At 40.8% G+C, this 27640-nt stretch overlaps 1 protein-coding gene across 1 annotated transcript in view; it reads right to left on the bottom strand.

The window, feature by feature from the left end:
* Positions 1–21251, bottom strand: part of ajap1 (adherens junctions associated protein 1) — a 48292-nt gene extending 27041 nt beyond the window's left edge. Inside the window, exon 1 of the mRNA XM_069526996.1 lies at positions 20293–21251. Within this exon, the coding sequence (XP_069383097.1) occupies positions 20293–20321 (29 nt within the window). The 5' untranslated portion in view covers positions 20322–21251. The remainder of the gene's footprint in view (positions 1–20292) is intronic.
* Between the last annotated feature and the right edge of the window lie 6389 nt (positions 21252–27640).

Raw genomic sequence — 27640 nt, 5'->3', positions numbered from 1 at the left:
ATTCCCAGAGACTTGTAGTTTCATAATGTAAGAACTCTCTCTGTAATTCACATTGACATCCCACATAATGAAAATATAATTTGGAAATATATGGCACAGATGGCAGATAAAGTGCAGTATTCACAGCATAGCAGATTGCTTTCTGGTGGGAATGTGTGTCTGGTGTCCTATTTTATGATCACATGCTGCATCATACCATTATTACTAACTTTGGAATATAGTTAAGCCCTAACAATATGGCAAGAAATCCCGTTAGTGGAGATTGTGACATCCCCCGATTCTGAGCTCCAACAACCCCCACCTCACATTTCTATCAACACAAAGCATTGTGATTGTACATTCAGTTCCTACAGTGAATCCAGGCTGATGGATATTCATGGAGGAAATGTTGTGTAGGAGGGAATATTCCCATGCACATGTTAATTTGAGAACTGGACAACGTTAAAATTAACTTTGAGCTACTTTACATGCACTATGTGGGAAGGATTCAGTGAGCCAATGGGCTATATTCAGGTCCCGGATGTCAGTATGCCAATGCCATTCCAGATGCAAACGTACAAGGAATACAGTTACTTTGTGATGTTGAGGAGCGAACCACTAATTGGCTTCTCTGTTGCCCTGGAGGACTTGGGTGTGAAGGTCAGGTAAAGAAGAGCCTGAGTGATGTTTTTAACCTGCAGTTGATGGACAGCTGATGAAAGAAGCAGCCCGGGCTTCTGCTCACAGACACAAACTAAAATCTCAATGCATCACATGCATATACACTCCTGTAGTGTCTAGCAACAAATTACACATACATATTTCTATACAGCCAGTGTTGAACAGAATACTTGGAAATGTATGTGTGTGTGTGTGGTTGTAACTCATTTTGTTACCTCTTTAGAACCTTTTCCAGCATTAACACTGACTTTGTCAGGACCAGTTCACCTCATGGGGACCAAAGCCAGGTCCCAATGAGGTTAAACGTCACATTTGAGTTACTGTTTAAGATTAGTTAAGGTTATGGTTTTGGTTTGGCTGTCCACAGTGAAAGGAAGTTAAATAGTGTTCGATCAAGGATAGTGGTGTAAAAATCGGCTCTTAGCGATGCAGCAATTGTCCTGCCTCCATTCAGATAAACTTCACAAGTCTCCCAGTAAGATCGACAGTCCTTGTGGTCGTGAAGAAAAGTAAAGGTGGAGAGAATAAGAGAAACAATAAAAGAGAGAAAGGCAAGACACAGATCCTTGATGCAGAATAAGCAACATGTTCGCTAAAGCTACATTGTTGGTCCTTATATGTTTAATATCACCAAATGTGTGTGTGCTTGTGTGTGTGCTTGTGTGTGTGTGCGCGCGCAATGTATGTTTCTGCTGTCCTTCATCAAACTCCAGCCATGTACAGTTTCAACAGAGAGCTGGTGATGTAACAGTATGTGTAAGATGTGATATTTCGGAGCAATATATTTGGATTATACTTCTCAGTCCAAATACGAAAAAGCGCTGGAGGAGGGTTCACCAAGCTTGACTTCTCTCTCTCTCTTCAGTGCCAGTTTAAGCTGTACTATATTCAGTAAATCTACTTCCAACTTATTCTGCAGCTTCCTACAAATGCCACTGTCAGGGGGGTTAGGATTAGTCCTTGACAGGCACTCCAAATTAAACACATGAACTTCACGGTTGAGAACCGCAGTCTGCAGCACATAATTAGGGTTCCCCGCTTTAATAAAATATCATTGGCATATGACTCAAGCTCTGATTTATACAGCTAAATTGCATTTTAGAGTTAGTCATAAATGAACAACATTCTGCAACAATATTTACAACATGCCTATGGCCAAAAAAGGGCTGTCCAAAAAGTGCAGACTTGCACACGAGGGTAAAAACTTTTAAAACAAAACTTTTAATATAAGATTTAGACCTGGAGACTTTGCCAGCGGTTAGAGCAAACGCTGTCCGTCACGCTAATGCTGCAAACAAGGGTACTTTTTTTTTTTTGATTCCCTGTCACTTTCCTCTTCAAAACCCACACTGTGCTGCTGCGCAAACAGGGGGAAAAATGACTCAGTAATCCATAGCACACAGTACTTAATACCATTTACCTGCCCTTGAAATTGGAAACCTCACATAACCAACAGAAAGCCATCAAAAGACCAAAATGAAAAGTAGCCTTTGAAGTGTGTGAAAGACTCACAGCATAGTCCCGAATCAAATGCCTGAGCAGAGAGTGAGCGGATTAATAAAAAAAGGCCATTCATACAGACTCTTCTGCCTTGAAGATACAGGCCGCTTTGCATAAGAGAGATGCTGTCTACACCTCACATGTCAGATTGTTGACATGTGAAGAGCTCTACCGCTGTTGTAGTGTTGCCGGATTCCAGCCTCTTTCACTCTTTGATGAAGTGTGAATTTAGCCAGACCAGCAGCTGAGTGTTCTTCTTCCCAGCAGCACAATGACTAAGGCGCTCTCAATGAAATAATTACACATCCCCCCAACCACCCACCCACCCAGCTCCTCTGCTATATTGCTTTGTGACAGCAAAAGGCATCTATACTGTTAGAGTTAGAGGATCGCTGTGTCTGCACTCTGTGAATTTATGTGGGATTTACACAATCAAAAACTCCCAGCTCTAATAATGTGAATCAAGAAAGCGGAAAATGCCAAATAGAGCCTGAATTGGTTTGAATAACACCTGGTCAAGGGTTAACACCAAGCTAAAACCAAAATTGCTAGGGTTAGGTACCAACTGGCACTAGTTCCTACACGACCACAATTGCAATTCCGTTGCCTCACTGCGGTGCCTGATCTGTGACCTGTAATAGTTGCCCTGTGTTGCGTGACCCTATGACAAGCACATTAGCTGGGAGTGTGGACGTCCCTGGCCCCGGCATTGGGGACACAGTAGATGACGGGTTTGGAGCCTGAATATGTTGTTGTATTAAGCACTGAAACTGTTATTTAGTGTTAAATTATTGTTAATAGGTTCTTTTTTTAATTATAGTTTTCAATTATTCATAGTTGCAATTTAAATTAAGTATACTTTAAACTGTTCATTACTTAATTAAAGTTAAATTTTAACATTTTAACAATTTTTTTTAAAAACCCTATAAAAACATGATGACACAGGACTTATTTTTAATTTTAGGTGTGCTTTAGCATCAACACAGTTTACTGTATGCAGTATAATTTTCTACTAATACAGTAAAGGATTCTCAGTGTATAAACTCAGTCACTGTATGACTCACATCATGTGTATGTATGTAGTCATCAGTGATCCAGTGCAAAGCTGACTAACCTTTATGTGCAAATGCTAATTCATAAAGGATCACATGTCTCACTGTATCATTCACTATAGATCTACTGTATATTCAGGACAGTCGATCAGACGAAGCACCAATGTAACATTACTGTTACTAATGAATAATTTGATCTATGTTGAATATATTATGTGCTTGCAACTAATTATTATTTTCATTGTAGATTAATCTGCTGCAGCTACATCTTGGATTTATCCTTTTTGGCCAGTAAAAGGTCAGAAAATAGTTCAAGAAAATGTTTGTCAAAGTGACAGTTTCTGATTGCTTTTTTTTTGTCTTTCCAAAATATTAATTTTACTAACACATGAGACACATGAAAAACAATTATCAAAATAGTCACAGAGTCTGTAAATGGATGATTTATCATCTCACAATCTCAGCTTCAATACGATCTGATATGTAATAAACATATTTTTGCGGTGGAGTGAGCAAGGGAACAGTATGTGACAAAAATAATCTTCACTCAAGAACACACGGACCAGCTTTTTCCTCCTTATCTCAGTCTTACTCAGCTAATGAAACTGATGTCAGGCATTGTGGTTGGTGATATAGATCATAACCCGTCTCCCTTCAGAGATGGTGTTTAGTGTCAGATGTGAATGACCTTTTCTATTATCAGTCATCCACTGACCAGTTTTAGACTGGTGTTCTCAGTCACACATATTTCCCAGTTTTTATTATTTCTGCAAATGAGGTCAAGTTTTTCGTTTTTTTAGTCTGTCTGTTACGTACTACTAGCAGGATTATGCAATAACAACTGGATGGGTTAACAACTTGCATTATGGGTCAGGAGAGAACCTATTATACTTTGTTGTGTATCCGAATAAACGGCCGATCCAGGAAATTCATTTAACTTACCCTGTTGGGTTTCCCACATAACTCTTTCAATCTAAGGTGGTAACAGGGGTGAACATGCATGCACTTGAACATCACTCTCCCACACAAAAGATTCTGAAACAGGTACGCCGACAAAAGTGGGAAAGACACGTTTTCAGCATGATAGAGAGAGAAATGCATTCATGCCACTTGTGGTTACGCGAGCACGTGGCAAATGGTACTGAATATGGCTGTATAATGCAGGAACAGATAGTCTACATATGGGAAACACTGCTTTGAGTGAGAGTGCGTTCAGAGCGCCCTCAGGTTGTTGAAATGTTCAACGTGTTTAGGACTGGAGTAGAATATTGAATTTACTATTTGTTCTGGGCTGTAGTTTCCCATTGGACTGGTTGAATTGTTGGTCGATATGCTCTTGTCCTACCAATGAGATTTTGGTCAGACTATCACCAGTGTTGTATTGATATGGAGAAAAGTGCTTCATCGGAACAGAATTGTTTCACAACTCAACCCAATCTAAAGGAGACAGCTCAGACCAACTTATTAACAGAACTGAGCAAGCAGCAATTTGAATTTCACAGCTCAAGAAACGACATCAGTCTTATCATCAAAAAACAGTAAGATAACTTGTCTGTGCTAGGATAATCCATCAGCTCTCTCAGAAGTGGCATATTTCAGTATGTTAGGCTTACTAATAAAGTTAAAATGAATATGCGGCAGATTCTATTCTTCTTATATTTATTTATAATGTATTCACTTGGTGGAGTGTTGTCTATTTAAATAATCTTTAGAAACTGTGCAGATTTTCTTTTTACCCTTGACCAATTGATTGCTCATATTTTCTTTTGTTGACTGCAGGGCTAATTTTATCTCCTAGAGGAGGAAACTCATCCCATGCATGTACTCAAGGCTTGGATCATGTCAGGCATCTTGAAAAAGACCAGCAACGCCCAGTAGCTGATGAGTCTGCTCTTCCCCCCACAGAAGATCAAAGCAGTCGAGTGCTGTGCAGGCTTTTATGCACAGCAGTTCTGCAACCCATGTGCCAGTGGGGCACAGATAAGCAAAGAAACAAAGGGCAGGATATAGTCTGTGTTTGAACGAGGTCAACTTTAAAGGCTCATCTGAAGCCTTTTTAAAATGATTCACAGAGCCTCTATGTTTTAGTAATCGCAAGATGTCATCCTTAACAAAAAGTGGCACAGCAGTTAAGAATACATTAAAGCAGCGCTACATTTGGGAATGAAAAAAAAGTCTAAATTTAGAGCCAAATGCCATATTTCCAGTGAGTACAGGCGGTTGATGAAGGATTGTCTGACTCCGTGAACTCCTTTGCATCATCTTAGACCCAGTAGAACAAAACTATTATCTCTGCAGCTAATCAGATATTGCACCTAATAATTGTCTCCTGCACTGCACCCCTGGCCCACTTCTTGTGTCATCATCACACTGTGATCACTTGTGCGAAGTAGGTCTTAATTAGAACTTCTTGGGAGTTTGCAGAAGTGAAGCCTCAGCAGATGGGCCTCCCACCTGAGGGAGGTGAAGAAGGCATGCCTCGTTCAATCCCCACACCCTGCGTCCCCGTGCTGCCATAAACACAAATTCTATCAGCGTGGTCTCCATAGCCCTGCCACTGAGTACAGATCATTTTCGTGCCATTGAAAAGTGCCTTGTTGAAGGTGACTCCACCTCTGCTGAAAAGCTACGTGTGATGCCAGACGCAATCTGCCAGGCAGGATTTAGACTGAATCAGTGGTTGGCTTCTTCTAACCTCTCAGTGGGGGTTTCCCTGCCCTGGAACAGGTGCTGCATTTCAGCCTTAAGTTAACAATATCAGAGTACAAAAAACTAACCAGAGTTTCTTATTCAGGGTGGCACTAGCAATTGATGGAGCATTTACACAGTGAACTATGGTATCCATGTCTCTCCCACACACTTCTAAAAACAGCCCTTAGTTAAAAAAAAAAAGATCCTGTGGGGAAAAGGTTCGCCAACTGTAGTTCATGAACTTTCATGCTGCAGTGGGTGTTTTTCTCTGGTGGGTCCAAACAGAAACAGCGAGAGGTTAAAATGAGACTTTATGAGCACCCACAGGCAGATCACATCTCAACAACAAACTTGTTTTTACGGACTTGACTGACTAGTGCATGCATCTGCTTTCTGGAGTCTTTATAATAAATTATATGCAATAAATTTAAGATGAATATGCCAAAACTTTTTACTGCCTGTTTTCCTTATGGCAGTAAAAATGTATGCTTTTAAAGACACTGATTTTTGGCAGAGACAGTGTGAGACATTTTGTGGTGCAGGCATGCAACCTTATTCATTTTTCACCTGACACAAGGACACAAGCAGACACATGCATTAAACTCTAATCCATTACTTCATTTGATCTCAACAGGGGTGTTTGTAAGTCAGGCGACAGAAAGGCAAAGTTGTGAATGCACAAACTGTAATGAGCCGACAAATCCACTCATTGCTGCACATCACTGCCAAATGTATACAGCTGGCGCTGGGGACATGGATATAGTCTGTAATACTGCGGTCAGTTGTGTAGTGCTGCTTGGAGAAAAGGGCATTCTCTTAGAAAAATATTTTTTCAGCCCATCCAGCAAAATATAACTGTTGTGGGTTATAAACAGTGACACGTAAGACTACTCCTGCATATTTAGTTCACCAAGAAATGGGTAATTTGTCACTTAATTTCTGATGCAGATTTTGCATCAGTACTGGCCCACCGACTTCAGGGTGATGCAACTACATGATGATGCATTTTGAGTCACTCAGTCGTATTTGGCCAGTGTAGGCCAGAGAGTGCCACCATTATAAAATTAACATTATTTGTTATGGGGCAATTTGTAAATATAACAGTATAAATGTTACAGTTGCAAATATTACTGAGTAAATAACTTCACTGCTTGTTATTATCACAATTTAAAAGGTTCTGCCATTAAAAAGTGCTCACCATGGTAGAGGTCTTCACTTTAAATTGTTATACAAGAGGTACAATCTCTGTCACCATCAGCATCCTCTCTGACGGGGCTGGGGGACGGGCGGGCATTGAACTACCATCACTACCTGAGCTGCTGGCAGCACAGACGTAGCAGATCAACATACATTATTTTGTTTGGATAGTTCGCTTCATGTGTTTAATGAGTTTGGTTAATCAGGCGATCAGGTAAAGAGAAGGTGAGTGTTTTTACCAGGAAGACAAACACAGACATGACCCGCCCCTACTCTGCCTCTGATTGGCTTACGCTGATGTTCCTATTATAACTAACCAATCAGAGGCAGAGAAAGGTGGGTGATGCTTTCGCTGTCTTAGCATAAAATTGGCTTGCAGGACACAAATGGAAGATGCACTCAAGAGGCGATTTAGAAGTGGGTACACACTATGCTGATTGAAAAAAGTGGGTATCTGCTGTATACCTGCGTATATCGTGTACTACACTACTGACTGTGGTTGTGCTGTGTTTAGTTGCCAGTTTTCACGTGGAATATTTTCTTTGCAGAGACGGGGGGCTTTTCCTGCATACGTCTTTTCATGGAAAGAAAGCCTTCAAGAACAAACCATAAAGGAATTCTCCACCTACCCGTGATTCATACTTTTGTTTTCAACTGTTGTATCATGACCACTTTCAGAGAGTGAAGCCTCTGGGCTTAACCAAACACTTGAACGGAGCCAAACAGACTCGACTGCTGGTTTCAGCACAGTGAGGATTAGCTCATCAGCGGCTCAGCAATGGCTATGTTTACAGTGGAGATAATTTTAAGGTCTTAATTCTGCTTTAGAGGAACTTTGAACCCACAATTTCTGCATCAACATAACATTCACTTAAATGCACACAAACTAAATCCAGTAGAGCAGAACATGAGGAAAATGATGCATATGTTTCCAACCACTTTGGGAATATGATGCTGAATTTATATTTTTTATTCATCAAGCATCTCTTCACAGTAACACCATATACTTTATATTGACTATTGGGAAGCTCTGTAAGAACACAATGTTCATTTTGTCTTTGATAGTGTCAGCAGAGACACATGTTTCCAGCTGGAAACATTCACTCTGGCTTCCAGTGCCTGTGTGGATCATTGTATGAGATGTTATTTATAGCTAAGTTGTCTGTAAAACGTTATACTGCCATTGCTTTTCTCAAAAGCCTCCAGGGGGTGTGTGGGTTGGTTATGTCTTTCTTTAAATTCATACATACACTTTGAGATCTACTATTAAGTATCTCCAGTAGCTTCGTTGCTAGACTGAACAACTTTAAAGGATCATGCATTGAGAATACATAGAGAGACAGTGGTGTGCTGATGGGAGCACATACAATGTGTTTCCATTCATTCCACCTTCCCTGATTCTGCCAGCCCTAAGCACAACCCGTTCACACTGGGGAGAAGACTCTTAAAATAGAGATGGGGTGGGTGGGGGGTTACGGAGTATGCATTTGCATTACCCTAAGAGAGCGACAGAGATGGAGAAAGAAAAGAGAGAACAGGGAAGAAGCTGTGTGGCAGTCTTACCCCTGTGGGGCGTAAAAACTCTCTGATAACATCCAGGCCATAGAAGAAGGACACTTCTCTTCTTCCAGATGACTCACTGTGAGGGCAGTGCACACAGGAGTGCAGATTTGCACCACTGGCAAAGCAAGCTGCATGCACACATAAACATACACACACACACACACACACACACACACGCACACACACACACACACACACACACACACACACACACACACACACAGGCTATACATTTCCAGATTTTTGCCACTTAGACAACAATGATGTGCTGGAAACTTCGGGCACAGCCTTATTTAAATCAGGTGAACACTTGATGAAGATTAATTTACTTACAAGTGTAGAACGAATCCACCTTAGTTTCATCAGTCAAAGTGGCTAATGCCTTAAATTTGCTTTAATTTGATCACAGAGTAATAATTCTTCTTCATTTTTCATGTCATAATTGTGTTGTGTTTTTAAATTCTTTTGAATGCTCAAACTTTCTAAGTATTTCCAGGTTTATGTGAAAATATTAGAGATTTACAATCTGGTCTCAGACCCCACTGAATAAAACATGTGGGAAATGTGGAATTGACCAATAAAACAGGAATACTGAGAGAAAAAGTGCGCTTTAGATAATCAAACTGCACAAGAATACTGCACTAGAATACGATACGACACAACATGATACAATACAAATCCTGTGTGGTTTTCTTACTTCCCGACCACAACCTTCTTTTTCTCGTTTTATGCTGTATATGGTAAATGGTCTGTATTTATATAGAGCTTTCGTAGTCTTGATGACCACTCAGAGCTCTTTACAGTACTGTTTTGCCATTCACACACATACAGTGCCTCTTTGTGCAGCATAATCATACATCAATCATACACTGCTGGCACAGCCGTCAGGGGAAATATGGGGTTCAGTATCTTGCTCAAGGACACTTAAGCATGCAATAGGGGGAGACTGGGATTAAATGGCCGACCTTCTAGTTAGTGGACAACCCACTGTATGAAAATGATCTTGGAATCAATAAGTTGGAGAGCAAATTTAATAAAGTGATAGTATGTCTTTATTATTTCACTAGTCAAGTGTTATCTATTGACAGTGTATTATTTTAAAGCCCTAATTATTGTATACGCATGTCTGTCAATTCCCCCTAATGCTCTACATGTAGCTTTCACTAAAACATAGTAAAGTTATTTTACTAAATCTATAGCTATAAAAGATTTTTAACAATCTGACATATTATTGCTGATTGCAGAAATAAAATCGCAGGGACCTCTTTATATCTGCAGCAGGAAGCACATGCATCTTCTGCTCAGCAGCTCATTGCTCACTCAGCTGAGACTGATGGATGTACAGTATGTCAGTGACATCATGCACTGTCACACAGTCGACCTGAGCCTTCGATTGTAGAGGAGGGTTCATCCTGTATTAGGATCTGTGCTGTCCAAAGTCCGAATACTAAACTGACCAAAGTAAACATGAACCAACTCTGAAACACACACTAACATCACATAATTGCCTTGCTGTCCTATAGAAAACATAAATTCACATCTTGTGAAAATTGCTCTGACCCCTCAGGGATTAGTGTGGGAAAACAGTTTTTTTTTTTTTTTTTGCCTCTGCTGCAGCATATTGAGAAAATGAGGGCATGATAACAGTCCTTCTCTGCCCTTCCCACTTCCATTAATTCCAGTGTGTAGCTTTAAGAGAGTTTGACCTAGAATAATCATTGTTTTCAAGAGGAGGTCAGCAGAGATGTGCTGTAAAGTCTAGATTGACTCAAGTAGGGACGCTCCAAACAATTGAACTGCAGCTCTTTTTGTAAGCACTACAACCAATCAGCATGGGCAATGTGTTTGATGTGTGTATTACACTGGGGTAAAGTCATACTTTCATTTGCAAATGGATAAAAATAAATTGATTCAGGCAGGAAACCACAGAAAAAGGATACTTTACATTTTTACTGCACATTTCTTCTCCATTTCAGCTTCAAATACTTTCAGTAAATCAAGTTTTCCCTGTTGAATGAGCAGAAAAGAGAGCATGCGGCTCGCCTCAGACAGACTTTTTTTCCAAACCCTTTGCTTCTTTAGTGTTCGGACGTGACAGATTCACTGGTCAGGAATTACAAGGACTGAGTTGAAGCTGAAGCTTGTCATGGCGGTCTCACCCGAGTGGGGTTTGGCTGCAACTGCGAGTCCCTTCCCAAAATCTTTGCTGACAGATTCTAGATACTAGAATATCTATATCTATGTTTTAGGGATCAAATTAGTGCAAATTAGAACAGGGACTGTTGAACACTGGTAACAAAGGAAAATTAACCTGCAGCACATGACAGGATAATTGGAAGAAATCTTTTAAAATCAGTAGTGGAAAGTGACTGTTTATCCTAGTACTATACTTCAGTAAAATTTGGAGGTACTTGTACTTTACTATCCATTCCTGTATTACGCTGCCTCCACTCCAAAACTACTATATGATATATATATCAATTACATGTCAGTCAATTGGACCAAAACACACTTATACTTTAATTTAACTACATTTTGCTGCTGATACTCATACTTTAACTGGTGTTTTTTTCATAAAGAACCATTACTTGTGATGGAGTATTTTACATGGTTATATTGTTCCATTAACTGAAGTGAAGGAACAGAATACTTCCACCCCTGGTTAATATTTCTATCATTAATAGATAATAATTTTAATCTCTGATCATTTTGACATGCTGTTAGTTTTTGTATGTGAGTATTTGGTCTCTACTCTGTTGGAGCTGTGGGTGTTGACCAATCTGTCACAGGACATGGTGACTTACTTCAAGAATAGTAAGTATTTGGTGCCTTCAGCTGAGATTGATGGGATACTGGGTAAGAGAGTTTCAACCTTTAAGTATGAGAGAATGAGTTTGAGATCGACAGTAACCCATCATATTAAACTGAAAAACTGAGTTATTGTATTTACAGTCAGATTGTCAGGTGCTGCTATGAACATCATAAAGAAAGAGATTACGATCAGTAGAATTTAAAGGCATCAGTAATCACACTATTTCAGATATCTGAGCAGCATCAATGGGAAAGTACTGCATTCAGTCTAACCAATATATGGAATGTGATTGTTTTGACTGTGAACTGTTTCATACATTGCACATTAAATGGAAATACTCTGGTGGCCTTTTAACGCATGTGAATTATATGCACATATTTTGCAGTGCTGCTTTATCGCCTGTGTGCATGTGCGGGAGAAAGCCGATGATAGTTCTAGGGGACGTTTGTGACTTTCAGGTTACAGAGAAAAAGTGAAGCACTTAAGAAAAAAAAAAAGGGGGGTGAGGAGAAGCTTCAGTTCAACAAGCTCCAGAAAGACACTTGTTCAAACACACTCCCTGACTACTCTGCTGCTCTTAATCCACCTGTCCCTCATGTGCCCCTTCCCCTTCTACACTGACACACTCGGGACAGCAAACAAATAAAACCACGGAGGGAGAAAACAAACTGCTTTTTTTGTAGCAGCACCATATGTATTTTCGGCTCTTTCAAAGTCTTATAACCTCACATTGTCTGTGTACCCAGAGAACAAGACCTATAGCTTAAAGCAATGTTCTTCCTGAGTGACACTTACTGCTTTACTGAATCTGCATCTGATGTTTTACCAAAGACGTCCCAGTCGACAGATCAGTCTACCACTCTGTTCCAGACTCATGTGTCTGGACAGTGACTGAATGCAGTGCCATTGAAAATCTGATACGGATCCGTCACAGATTTTTTTAACAAATAAACAAACTTGATATGCTCTTTTATTGTTAATCGTAAACATTGATGTCATGGTGACATGACATGAGAAAGTGCAAAGATCAATGTCCCAAGCAGTAAATCGGCTCCAGCTCGAGTGATAGAATCATGACCCTGGGATGAACGTGCTAATTTCCTCTTTTTTTAGCAGTGTAGATGCTGACGCTTCCCCTTTTCCTGTGCGACATTATGACGTACATTGAACTTCAGGGTGTCGGTGTGTTAACAGCAATAAACATTTACTTTTTTATTGTTTTTTACTTCTTGGTTACAACGTGCATCAGCAATTTCTTTCTTCATATTGTGCAAGATGCAAGTGTTTAAAAAAATAGTCCAGGATCCTTGAGTTCGGACGAGGGACTGAAGTAAAAGATACAACCAAAGGGTAACCATGGAAACATTGACTCTGGTCTCCATGGTGCTTTCTTCTGATGTGTGCTGTGTTTCCCTGCTCTACTAGCAAAGAGAAAGGTGGAAAGGGTGTTTACTTGTGTTTCAAAAAACCTGCATATCCCTGCTGGTACAATTAATTGGGAGTCATAGCGGTCCAACGTGTTCACCGATGCTACAGTATCATGTGAAGTTGTCCTGACCTCACCTCAAAACCCTCCCCGCTCTGATGCATTGATCATTGACACATCACATGTGGATCAGAACTGCTGTCTAGTTTAACCTGGTGGTCTCTTGAGAGATAATCCCAAATCGACCGGAATCATCTCCACTGGCTCACGATAGTAAAATCCACACAGGGGAGAAAACTCGTGCTTACAGTGTGAAAGAAACACCCGACTGTCATTTAAGAAAACAAACAGCCATTAGAAAAGCCCAACTCCTCAGAGAAATGTGTTATTCACATGCAAAATATGGCAGGGCCGCCTTTCCAGACCAATAAACTCAATAAACTGTTAATGATAAAGCAAATTGAAAATGTCAGAAAGTATACAAAATGCTGAAAGCTATTCTCTGCAACCTGGATGAATCGTGCTGCATATTTATGAATTATGAGGCTACATGTCCCTTTTATTCCATTTAAAACTCATTTTAACTGGCACCTGGCCCGCAGTGCTGGACACAATAGAATCTGTTACAACACTGAAAGCAAACTTTAACACAATGTTGAAGTAGCGCTTCACTTTTTGCTAGACTCAAAAGTGAATTATTCACAAAAGGAAATCAAGGCCTAATTCATCACAACTGTCTGCAGGCCTCAATGTTTGTTAATAAGTTTGAGAGAAAAAAATGACAGCATGCGTCTGTTATCAAAAATGAGTGTTCTCTCACAGTGCAGCATGCAAAGCATTAGGACTTCTTCAGAGACATCAGCACCTTTCTTATCCACTGCAATTCTCACGCACGGTATCATATTGTGGCAGAAGCTCAAAAAGGACCATTAGCAAAATGCTCTATTGTTATTTTAATCCAGTTCTGCTTATTTTTTTCCATTGCTTTGCACTTTTTTTTCAAACCTCTCTTCTGTCATTGTTCATCACATTTTTCAGGGATAAAGCTCCTTTCATCTCTGAGGGAAGATCACAGGGGCAGATCGGGGAGGTTAAGGTCCTGATGTCTGGAAACTATCGTGGTGTTTGATTCATAGCTGATGAAACTCATGTTTTGTGTGAGTGTTTTTCAGAACCAGCTGGTGATTTGGCAGCACTTCAGATATTGGTCAAAATGCATTATATGGTTATCATATATCAGTAACACATAATTATTCCGTCTGTTGCTTGGTAGGATAATAAAAACTACTGGACAGATGAAACTTGGTGGAACAGTGCGGTGTAACGATGGTCAGGGAATAAACTATTACATTTTGATGTGGATCCAGATCAGGAGGCAGTTCCAGGATTTTTTTTTCACTTTCTGTAACATTGTGAGATAGGGTATTCAACATTTTACTTCATCTGTCAGAGAATAATTCATGGATCTTAATTTAAAAAAGACTGGCATTTTTATAGGACTGATATTTATGAATGTGTACTAGCATGGTGAATTTTAATGTGGTTTCATAAGGGGACTGTTATGGCCTTGGTGGAAGGAGTGCACGATACTGAGTGCCATCATATTATATATTAATAAACAAATTTAGACACTCAATCTGCAATAGGTTTTTCCTTCCCTCAATACTTTTCTATCAAGCACAATTATTCCAACACAAGTGTAAACATTATTAAAAAAAAATGACACTATGTTCTGGCTAAGATCAATAGATTTGTGACATTTTTGAGTATTTACAGCAGCAGGATGGTGTCTGTGATTTAAGATTAAGTCCCGACATTATTGCATGAAGTCAATGCTGGAGAATATGGTTCAAAAGTGTTTGTTAAAATCAAAGTCTGAATCTTTTCATATCCCGTATTGAAACTTCATAGCTTTACATTTCAACATTTGTGGAAGAAACAGTGTAGCTGAGGGCGTTCTTCACCGTCCATCCACTAACAGGAGGAGCTGTGATACCTCAGTGTTTCTATTTGCAGCCTGTTGAATATGCAATCATGTCTTTGTCTGAACTGGAGGGGGCTGTGTGCTCAAGCTCTCAGACAAAGAGACAGGGCAAATATAACCCAGCATGTAAACACATACGCACACACATGCAAATGGCTCTGTGGTGGCAAGCTCGATTGCCAAGATACACAGGAACCAAATCTCTTATTCCCAATATGTTGTGTTTCTAATTTGTTGATTATGGTCGCTAAATCCTCCTAGATCCTTCTGCAACTAAGTGGCATGCCACTAATATCACTGACTGTGATAACCATTGAGACTGGCCAGGTGTTCACAATCCCTGCTCTCACCGATTAACAACTAAACACAAGGGACAGACGTGTCGCTCTGAATCTTTGAACAAATCCCTTTTTACAATTACACACTTATTTCAACTGAAATGCAGCTTGTTGGATTTACTTCCCTCCTCAGGAAACTATCAAATTCACATACGGTGTAACTCAGTATTGTGTGTGTGTGTGTGTCTGCAGTAAACGATCTATGTTCCACTGGACTTGTGCAATAATTTTGACCTCTAAACACACTTTCATCATAAATCAAAATGTGCTAGTTGGAATTGTCTCTATGCCTTGCTTGTGTTTATTACTTTGCTCCCAGGGTATCAGCTGCATGTGGTTGTGTTGTTGAAGGATGCAGGCTCTGAGGTGTAGAAGTTAAGCTCTCCTCAGTAGATATCCAGCATTAGGGAGATAAATACCACAGCTGGCTCTCCAAAGAGTTCCACAGAGTTATGGATTGCTTCTGTGGTGCAGGCCTCTGGAAGGCAAATATACTATGAAATCTTGCAAAACGTTTTTGGACTGTGCAAAACACACATACGTACGCACAAACACAAACACACACACATGCCTGTAAAGCAGAGTTGCATCTACTGCTGCTACGGCTGCATATGTCGGAACATAACTCATAGAGGAAATCAAACAAAAGAGAAAAAGGGGTGTGCACATGTATGTGGTGTGAGGGTCCAAGATGTAACAGCCAAGGGTGCTGCATCTTCCCATTAATTACTTCCACTGCACACTACAGTCTTCACAGTCCACACTCTCAGAGAGATAAACTGAGTTGAATAGAGGATGTGAATGTGGAGAAAAGGAATCAGAGAAAGCAGACAATGTTCCAATCGAACCAAGCCCTCACCGTCTAACGTTTTTGTTTTGCCTTGTGTCAAAATTAAAACCAATTACCTTTTCTTTTTTTTCTTTTTTCTTTTCATAGTAATTTCAAAAAAGAATTTTAGTAGAAAGCTGCCAGCTCGGGGACGGCCCCACCCCAAGCCCTGAGAATGCCAGTTAGTGGAAAGGGCCATGACGGATAAATCTGATCCTTTGTAGAGGCAGTATTGATCCAGCAAACCTCACTACATGAATCAAGTATGAGCTCTGTGCTGTTAGTTTCCTCACGCTGTGGGATGGATGTGCAACAGAAGCACACTTTCCTCCTGTAGCTCTAACTGGACAGAGCTTGTCATTAAACCCAAACCGGCTGATGGGTTGTTGGAACTGTGATGGGATGTTGTACTTGAATTTCATTAGATCTGAACGTGGGTATTTAAGTTTGGAAAGTGTCATTATTAGCCCACTTAACAGCTCACAGCCCAAATTGGAGTGTTTTGCTTTTAGTATTTTTTTCAAACGCTATACAAGTCTTTATCCCAGTCTTTTCATTTCAAGCATCCTCTTTGCAGTTATGCATAATGGTGGGAAAATGAACTGAACGCAGTTATTCCCGTCTTTATCTCCTATATAGTAGCTGTAATGCCAGTGAACAGACAAGTCTTTGAAAAACAGCTACCTTCTCTCTTCTTCTCTCGTCTGTCTCTCTCTGTGGTATTGTCACGATGGTCAGATGAACCAGCATCCTCGTCTAATACGCTGTATTTCACAGGGACAACCTGTTCTGGTCCTTCTGGATTTAACAGACTGCTGAGCACAGGGTGTTTACCACACGCACGCACATGCACACACACACATAAACACACACAGAGACACACACGTACATCTGGATCTCCAGAGGATATGATCTCAGAGAAGCAACACAGCCTATTTCTCTGCAAATTAGGCTAATCACGCTCCGGAGAGGCCCAGTTAATAAGCCTCATCGAGGCTATTAAGATGGCACCTAAATCACAGGAATATCTGAATATCTGATGGCCCCTTGCACAGCAGTGCCACTACTGGTGTTTTTGGTGGAGCGAGCTGTGAGGATCATGACTGGACGAATGATGCCGTGGAAGAGCAGTTTTTTCTCATTGAAGAAAACATCTCGGCATAAAGTATAATACATTCAAAGCCCTGCTCCATGACATTATTCAGAATAGACATTAGTCAGTTTTTTTAACACAGGGATAACACACAGAATACTAAGCACATGATCACCAGGAAATATCAATATGAGGATGTAATACCCAAGCTCATGATTCATCAAAGCCCCCCCTCTTGTGGCAGTATAGACTTAGATGTCTCTTGAACGAACCTGATATGCTTGACATATCACAGTTTCCCTCTCTGTCCCTATTTAATACCAGAATTGATCCAGGCTAGAAAAAGCTGGACACATGAAGGAAACAGCCACCTGTCCTGAACAGTCCTGCTGGAAGTGAGTGGACACAGACAAATGAAGCCCTCATGAAAGGCATCTGGTGTCTGTGCCAGTTCAGTTTTGCTGCTGTAGTGCACCGAGGCCTGATAGCATCTCCAGTGTCTCAGCGGAATGAGAGCTCACCGCGGGGAACATAAAACCGTGTGACGTCCATGAAAGATTAAGCGCAGATATTGCGAGCCAAGGAGAGACGGATCCCAACCAGGTTACTCTCAAGTGAGGACCCTCTCTGTTTCAAGCTCATTATCATTTTCTACCATTACAGGTGCATGTACATCAGATCAAATCTAAATGTATCCTCATTGAGATGCATGGTGTTTTCATGAAACTAAAGAAAACCCATTACTTTGACTAAATGTCACATTTAATTGTGCTATTTTACTCCAATTTATAGGACATGCTGATGAAAAACATGTTACGGCAATATACGTGGTTTTCATTTCCAACCCCAGTAATAGCTTAGAGCCATAGAGATTACTGAAGTACTCACACTATTCAAGCCATTGAGCAAATGATGAACAATCAAATGTTACTGTTGAAAGGCCAACATTTTGATTATTCATTTTACCTAATAATCATCTGTCTGTGTTCCACAGTCCCACCTTAACTAAGTGCTTACCCATTAAATCAATATTTAAATGTCAGTCAAGAGCAAACATCTACAGTTTTCACCACTTTGATCATAAAGCAAAAGTGCTTTTTACATTTTTAAAGACACTTCTAATATAATTGATAAACAATTTAATTGATTATTCAAACTTATTTACAGCCCTAAAGGTCAGGAACATTAAAATGTGTTAACCGCGCAGTGATAGAGGTATAAAAATTTTTTTATTTTTACTGTGTGTTGTGCATTCCCATAAAAACTCACATATTTAAACATGTTTTAATTACAATTTGCAAGAATGGTTGTTTTAAATAACAAGAATTGGTTAAACAATGTCAAGATACGATCTGATCACTGAACACAGATTCATCACCCTGCCCCGGTCCGTACGGTTTCTGTTTGAGCTTCAGAATACATGGGGAGCAACAACAGCAGCACATCTTGAAAATCCTTGGTTTTAAAACTCCTCGGTTATCTATTCATCAGCGCTCCTCTCCAGTGTTGCTGGAGTCAGGGCTGTAGCGTTCACGCCCACGTATACAGGAGCAGTAGGTGGTCTGTTCTTTGTCTGTATCAACAGGAACATATCTCTCTCAGCACATGTTCACTGTCCCATTTGTTCTCTTTATTTTGTCTTTTATTAATCTCAACCCATAAAGAGGAAAACAATCTCAGCAATGCCCCCCCTCACCCCTGCCCCCTCTCGCCCATCAATGTCTGGTGATAAGTGATAATAACAAACAATACAAGAATACAATACAAGAATCCAAATCTGAAACATGGTGAATTGTAAGACTTCAGTCCATAGCTGCACTGCTGCTCATCACACATCCCATTTTGACATTTGAGGGAAATTCCTGCAGATGGAAATTGGTTTGTCTGTACCTCTGATCAATGCAGGTAGAGACGTGGGACCTGGGTGCATTTTATCTTAACCTCCTTTTACAACTGCTCTGTCTGTGCTGCCTTTACCCTGCGGGGTCAACCCCTCGATGTACAGCGTGTGTGTCATGCATAATAAACACACCAATGCGAAAGGGGCAGGAGTTATAGCTACCGGTTGGGAACGAGATCCAGCAGGTGGCAAGAGAACCTCACCGCTGGCAGGTTTGGTCTCATTACACAGCGTGTCATTCCCTCCCTCTAAACCTATTTTACGCCGAATGAATAGGCTCAATTTGAGCTTTTGTTTGGAGACTTCCTGACTCAGTCAGAGTCAGAGTGGTCTCCATCCTGCTGCTTCAGTTTAGGGATGCGATTTTATTTATCATATAAAGAAAGTCAGGTTGTTGTTTGGTTTTGTGACTCTGTCATTGTGGTGTGAGAGCAGGCGGAAAGGAGGGGCAGAGTGAGTGGATTTAGTTGAATGGGGTAAAGCTTATATACCTCTCCATCCACCCAGTCTACATGCCATCCTCTCCTCTTTCTCGGATAAGCACTGCTCTGTGTATATACACCCACTCCTTCCATTATTGATGTGTGTGTGTGTGTGTGCGTGTGTGATGGGGTAGACTTACTTATGTTTTTTAATTTGTGTGCATGCTTTCTGGCCTAAGTTTTTTATTGTGTAATTTCACTCAAATTATTTGTGGGTGCCTATGAGAGAGAGCGCGTGCATGTGTTTGTTCTCACAAGTAGGGAGGAGCTGACAGACACTAAGCTTGAGCCTCTGCGCGCGTGCATGTGTGCAGTGTGTGCGAGTGTATGTGTGTGTGTGTGTGTGTGTGCCGCCTGCGCCGTACTACTGGCGACCCCCAGCGTACAGGATGAGAATTTTCGATCATTTTCTTTCCTTGAAACAGGTCAAAACGCTTCTTATATGAAGCCTGCGCCTTGATAACCCACGGTGTCAACAGTATCAGAGGAAACAGTGCGTGTGTTTAAACACCTCTGGCAAACTGACACTCACCTCTACATGGTTTTGTTTTGTGTTTATTACTGCTGCGTGTAATCCAATCACCAGTTCCTGCAGACTCTCATAACTTGCAGTGACGTAGATTAAAAAAATACTGACACTACATGTTGTCGGACCAGTGGAGGATCAAAACGATGCAAAATATTTTTTTTCGCTTGCCCCACAGGCGCGTGCGATTCAAATGCTACAACATCAAAGTCAGATAAAGAGAAATGTTTGCGTCTTACCTGCGCGCAACGCTCCGTTTTATCCACATTTTTCTCGACTGCCCGAATCCGTCTCAGTCCTCCAGGTAGCCTCCCATTGACACGGGCTTCCACCAAAGTCGACTATAGCTCATAAACAACAAAATCAAAAATAACGAGGCACACACACACACACACACACACACTCAAGAGACGGACCTTACTCCAGCTGTCTTTAACGCAAACATCGTTTACGCCACATATCCTTCGACGTTGCGCACATCAAATTCCTCCAAATGTCGCGCACAAATCCCACAGAAAGAAAAAAGATGCCGGAGCAATAAAAGAGTCAGGTCTCTGTGAAGTTGATAATTGTTCTGGTGATGATGGTGGTGGTGGTCTTCCTCAGTTTTAAAAGGAGAAGAGGGGGCGCACAGGTGAGCGGAGACCTAAAGAGGTGCCCTCAAACTTTGCCTTTACGCATATTTGTCATGTCTCCCCCCTCCTCATCACCATCGGCTGGAGAAACACGAGGCTGCTGTAGTTGGCATCCTGTCGCTGGAATGACCGCGCACCTTCTTCTACATCGCTGAAAGGCAAGATGATGATAGTCCAAAAAAAGGAATAGAAGAAGAGAAAGAATTGGGGAGGGGGCGCAGATGAAGATGTTCCCGTTCTCTGGAGCGCGCGGGAGACAACTCACCGATGGCAGGGGGTCCTCATTATCTACTCACATTTCTGGAGGTGTTGAGGAAGAGGAGGGAGGAGCAGAAAGTGAAAGAAAAAGAGGTGCAACTGAAAAAAGAGGACGAGGGAGAAGCGGCGGAGGAGAATCCTGGAGGATGAGAGTTGTTCCAGAGGAGTTGGAGAGAGAGAAGGGGGATAGAGAGAGGCTGTGACTGACAGAGGAGAGAAGGCTGCTCCGTCTCCCCCTGCTGCTCCTCTTCTTCCTCACACTGACGAACGACCTGCCTGCTCAGCCTCGATCCGCCCTGACGTCACTTTAAAGCCAAAAGATATGTCAGTAGCCGGAGGGGGCTCACGTCATGCGTCCGCGCGCGCTCCTCCTCAGGCTGGGTGTGTGACAGGAGGGACATCATCATCATCATCATCATCATTTTTATCACCATCATAATTATCATGGCCATCATCATCATCATTTGTATTACCATCATCATCATCATCATCATCATCATTTTTATCACCATTATCATCATCGTCATCATCATCATACTCATCATTTTCATCATTCTCATCATCACATCATCATCCTCATGACATCATCATCATTTTTATCACCGTCATCATCACCACCACCATCACTATCATCATGTTCATCATCATCACCACCATCATCATCCTCTTCATTTTCATCATCATCATCATCATCATCCTCATAATCACCATCATGTTCATCATCATCATCCTCTTCATTTTCATAATTTTCATCATCATCATCATCATCATTCTCAACATCTTCACTTGACAGTTTAACAATAACCACTGACACTCATCAAGTTATTAGGACCTTAAGAGAACCAACATTTACTGTTTGTGTGATTTGCTGGAGAGTTTATCATGTGTTTACACACATTGAAAATGTGACAAGCAGACACACAGCATTGATTATTGTGAAGGGCCTACCTTAAGATTTTTAAGAAAGCACCAATTTAGAGGGTTCCTTGCTGATATTTATAGCTTTTAAAGGCGAATTGACACATTTTGTGTGCACCTAAATTATGTGCTGGTGCACCTAAATGAAAAACGTAGCACACCAGTGCAACCAATGTTAGAAGTTCGTCTTGAGCCCTGATATTTTGAATATCTTTTTAATTTATATATGTTTTTTGATGAACTAATAGTCTCAACACAGAGTTAAATTCTTTACCTTTGAAAATCATTGAAAAAACTGTGAAACCCCAAATTTCTCTGTAGGTGCAGTTGTCAGATGGTATTAATTTTTATTGTGAGACACATCGAAGACCTTGAATGACAGCCAGTGTGAAGGAGAGCAAATTTAAAAAAGAGAAACAATGGATACAAGGGTTTCGCATGACTAAGAATACAGCTGTGCGTTAAGATTTTAGCATTTTAGCTTTATCTTTTTAGATTTAAAAAAAAGTTTGAAAACCACCACATTAAACCTATGACAACTATGATTTTGCAAAATATTATTCCAGCCCACTCCTAAAAATTTAAGTGAAAAGAGCTTAAGCTAATTATTATTATAGTCATTATTATTATAATTGATGCGGACAGATAAAAGCTGTGGCATTAGCAATGGCTGAAAGAACAAACCAGGAAAAAGAGGCTTTGAATATCACTTCGCACTTTTACAAAATAACTGAAAAAAGTGCACAACAGGAATCAATTAAAATAACACTAAGGAACAAAGTCAATTAAAAACACAATGACTTTAATTACCTTGAGTTATTAAATTATTTTTATATATGAATATTTCAAATGGTTTCCACTTAAGACGTCATTGCGACACAGGATAATATTTTGTACATTTCTTTGTCTTTGAAGGACTAAAAAAAGAACATAGATTTATTTATTTTGTGTACAGACAACATACGATTTTAAATCATCAAATATTTCCCTGTGTGCTGCTATAAAAGTTGACATCAGTTCAGTGCATTTCCATATTTTGTCACCTTCTATAAAATGTGCGGGGCCAGTTTTTACAGTATATTTATAGATGAATGTGTAGTGATGTCAGAACTCAGGAAAACGTAGACATCAGGATCTATCACATCACCCTGAGCTTCAGAGCAGCGATAACTCCCTGAGCAGAGGTTGACTGTGTTCTCTGGTGATGTTCACCAGCTGAGCGTCCAAGTGAAAGGTACTTAGAGAGGGGGGAGCTCATATTTACCATCGCTCCCACACGACATGAATATGACGTTAAACTGTCATCCTGGAGGCTTTTTGCACACCTGTACTACACGTTGTCAGTGGTAGGCAAAATCCCATTTCATTAAAATCAATGTGCTGTTGTGACAGGTGAAAACATTACCAATGACAAGATCAGCTATTGCGTGAGAGAAAAGAGAGAGTGTGGCGGCCTTCCTTCTCCACCTCCGGGTCAAAGTGTCAAAACAATGAGAACCTAACACCTGCTTTACCCTCTGTGCTCTAGTGTTTCCTGGAAAATAAAACTATTACAGGGCCACGGAGTTTATGTTTGCTGTGTGTTGTGTTCAAATTCTCCAGATTCCAATTTCAAAGTGTAACTTCAGCCCCAAGTTTTGGCTCACAATAAAAAACATGCCTTCAAAATGTAGTGCTTGGAGGCGGGGCTAAGACATACCTAGCATGAGCAGTGCCAAACGGCAACCTCAGCGGCTGAGCGATGAAGCAAGTCAATCCCCATTGACTCCCCTTTTAAAATGCTCAACTTTGCAGCAGATTTAAACATGCTTACAGCCTAGTTCTAAAAAATGGTTTTAGTCTCAATGACTAAAGTTCCACCTTGATGATAACTGTAAGGGGGTTTGAAACACTACCACAGTCGTCGGTGCTGAGACAGTCAGGGCTGAGGCGTGGTGGTCCTGAGCTGCCTGTCTCAGCCAGCGGTTCAAACGCTGTGTGTGTGTGTGTGTGTGTGAGCCGGGGCTAAAGCAGCCGTGTCTGAGGACATGGGGGGGCAGGAGAGGAAGTGGGAGATGTGGCGGTTAAGAGGTTTTAGCATTGATTTTTCTAGATTCCCATTCAAGAGCGGTTGCTGGTGACAGGGCAGGGGGGGGGGATCAGAGGGTGTTAACCTTTTCAAATGTGTATAAATACCAGAAGAGATAACCCAAACTGTTGAATCTACGTAAGCATTGGCCCTGAAAAGACAGTTTGACACACTAGGTGGTGCTATGAGCCATATTCCACACATACATGTTTTTTTTTTATCAATTTGGTTGTAAATGTGATATTAAAACCAGTATAAATGTGTTTCATTAAGAACATTCTATGCAGCATGTCTTGTATGTATTGATGTCCGTTGGTCCAACACTGATCCAGAGCAAAATACTTAGAAAACCACTGTGGTATCTCAGTATCTCTTTAAGCCTTCAAAACAGAGCAGCCTCTTCAGCTCAGGTGAGGCTGTGAAGCTCTGCCGGTTTCACACTCTTCACTGCAGTTATGAACCCCTCTCTTCTCCCAATCAGATGAATCGCAGCTGTTTATAACGCTGATTGCCGTATACATGATGAGGCAACTTTCCTCCCCCACTAATTGTTGCCATGGAGCACACTTCTGTCAAATACCATCATTACAACATTAGAGTGTATATGTACACAATGATCCAAGTGGATACCTCTGTCTGAGGAGACTGTCGGCAGCCCCTCAGCAGATGGAAGCTGTCACCGCTCGCTCACTCTCTCTCTTGTCACCTCTTCCATCTCCTTCACACTCCCCTCTCTAACACTTAATGTTTTGCATGTCGTCTTCACGCGTTCGAGTTCGAGTGTGTGCGTGTGTGTGCATTCGTCCTCACATGTTCTCTGTTGCTTCATGCGAGCGACGCAAGTGTGATTCAGTGTGAAAGGGGCTCGTTCTGCCTCAGAGATGGGAGTCACAGGTTGTCATGCATGTCTCAGCCAGCTTCAGCTTACACAGACCTAAACGCAAGCATCCTAAACATCTGCTGTGTAAGCCATTAACACCCCGCCGCCAGAGTGCGAATTAAAAAGGAAGAGGGATTTGAGCTTCTGTGTATCTGCTAAGCTGGACTGAGTCACTCTGAGCAGAAGTTGTGATGTATACGGTTCACGTGTGCAGGGTGTGGAGGGGGTTTAAGACCGTGCTCTTGCTGGGGTCGCAGATGGAGGATAGAGTGAGTTCACTTGGTTCTTATTGGGCGAGAGAGTTCAGTCTGTTCTGTTGTCAGTAAACTGTCCCTTCTGTCATTCTTTAAAACCCATTCATTTAACTGTGGGAGGCTCATGGAGAGGCTGGTTGGAGGCTTTATTCTGCACTGCAATCTCAAGTACACAGTATCAGTAAAACAGGGTTTGGTCATTATTACATGTTCACTCTCTTCATCATATTATAATAGTAATAATAATAATATATTTGTATTTATACCAATAATGGCTTATTTATATTTTTTCAAAAGTGATGTGCATTTTTTTGAACTAAAGACATTATTGACATTTGTTTCTCTAAGAAGGTCAATCAAAAGTATTTTTAGCGCTTTAATCATCAAATTTTGTAATTTATTAATTTTATTTTTTATGTGCTGACTTAATTAAGTGTCCATAATCCCCAACTTTCAAATTTGACTCGAAACGGCATCATTTACACTGTGTCTTTACGTTTGCACGCACGCACTGCTCACACTGCACAAAAGCTCTTACCCAAGGGCAGGCAAATGGTAAACAGTAGCAACGCTACTTCCAGTATTGGACATTTAGGCTAAAAACATGTTGTAATTGACGCTGTTTCGAGTTGAATTTGAATGTCGGTGCTTATGGACACTTGGATGACACCACAGGAGCAGTATGGAGGCATTTAATGTTAATTTTTTGTTTGTTTCGTTTCTTTAGGTTCGAAGAATCTTTCCCCCAATAACTTCAATTGTATTGGATTTTGCTACAACACTGTTTACCAAAAAGTGTTTTATGGTCAAAAACACTTCACCCACCCCTCCATCAGCATAGTGGTGAGTAGATAGAATTTTCATTTTTCTGTGAACTACACCTTTAAAGACTGAAGTAAACATAGTGAGCCTGCTGTGGCTGGAAACTCAGTTGATAAGAGCAAAGTGTGAGGCCCTTCAAATCAAAACGTCAACCAAGAAGAGGCTAAATATGTTTAGGGCTTGGGTGAATTAAACTTCCTACCTTTACCACAGAGTAGTATATAATCAACCTAAGAGGAATTTGGGTTTGTTGAACCATCTTTTAATAATATTTATCAATTGACAATGGAAATAGAAGAAAACACACCATTAAACACGCCAGACAGACTTATAGTATAAGAAGGGACAGGGGGAATCGTTCAGAGTTGCAGGTTTCCCGGTGGAGAGGAGGGCTAATGAGGTAGGAGAGGTATCGCACAGAAGAGTCAACTCTGCTCACATTTAAAAAGTAAAGCAGCTCAGGCTAACCGTTGCTAAATTAGGTACAGCCATGGCAAATTTGGAAAAACAATTGAAAAAACACTCATGTTGGTTACTGCCACAGCAGCAGCATTCATGCAGAGTGAGAGTTAAAAACCATAAAGACAACTAAAGAAGTGAAAGTGGTGCAGTAGTCAGCCCCAGGTAAATATATTTCATGATATGAAATACCGAGGTGGTGTCATTTACTCTAGATACACCAGGTTATCCTTGACTTGTTAGGTGGCCCATTCATCCGAGGGCAGAGTTATTGAGTATTTCACAGAAGAGAGGCAGATGGACGTGTGAAAGAAGAGGAGCTCGGTTTGGGTCCTGAGGAGTTGTAGCATTTATTTGCTGACAAACACATTGAACTGCACATATACTTTACTGCTATTTCACAGCCGCACTGCAAACCGTCTGCTCCAGTCACAGCCAAACTGTCTCACACCAACTCTCTCTCTCCCTTGCTTGCTGAACTTTCCATTAAAGCAGTCACACAAACCTGCATAGCAATATTTTCTCTCAAATTTGTCCAACTTACTGCAGACCTTCAACACAGAGATGATAAAACCATGTATTTTGCTAATTTCCTGCTGCCTCTTAACACTTAGGAAGAAAAGAACCAGGTCATTTTCTAATGAGCAACTACAGTTTCCACACACATCTGCACATGGGTGTGATGATGTGTGTAAGATACCTGATGTCAGAATGGTGGAAACTGAGTCAAGGATCAACAAGCGCACTCGACTGTGACAGTGAGTAAAAGTAATATAATAGATGCAACGACTGACAATTAAGCTAGACAACAAACAACTTCTTCCACAAGAGGGCAGTAAATTATAAAATGAATGCAACTAGCAAAATCTAATAATTTAAAGGAGAGAAATTTAGATGCAAGAGAGACATCACTTCCACTAGGTATGGTTAGGTCTAATAAAGGTATACTTTTAGCTTTAATAGGCAAAGCACTGCTAGACTTGCTCGCTCTGATGACTGCTACACACCGATCAGCCAGTGGAGGTTCAACCAGGGAAGCAGCGAGGTTGTGGGATTTATTCTGCTTCTGTAGTGGATAGACCACACCTCTTTATTTATATGATCAAATTAAATCATTCATAGTTTGTGTATTTTTTCTCTACAATTAACAAGAGGGTCACTTCAGAGGGAGGGGATCCCCAGTTGGGGGACCTTAAAAAATCACAAGTGATTAAGTCTAATCACAGCGTTAAAGAAAGAACTAATTGGGGAACAAAGTTGAACAGGAAATGTGTTGTTCTTTCAGACTGCCTG

This window comes from Paralichthys olivaceus, chromosome 6 (assembly GCF_024713975.1).
Source record: "Paralichthys olivaceus isolate ysfri-2021 chromosome 6, ASM2471397v2, whole genome shotgun sequence".
NCBI lineage: Eukaryota > Metazoa > Chordata > Actinopteri > Pleuronectiformes > Paralichthyidae > Paralichthys > Paralichthys olivaceus.
The sequence above is the reverse complement of the archived record's forward strand: the minus strand, read 5'-3'. Positions and strand labels throughout refer to the sequence as shown.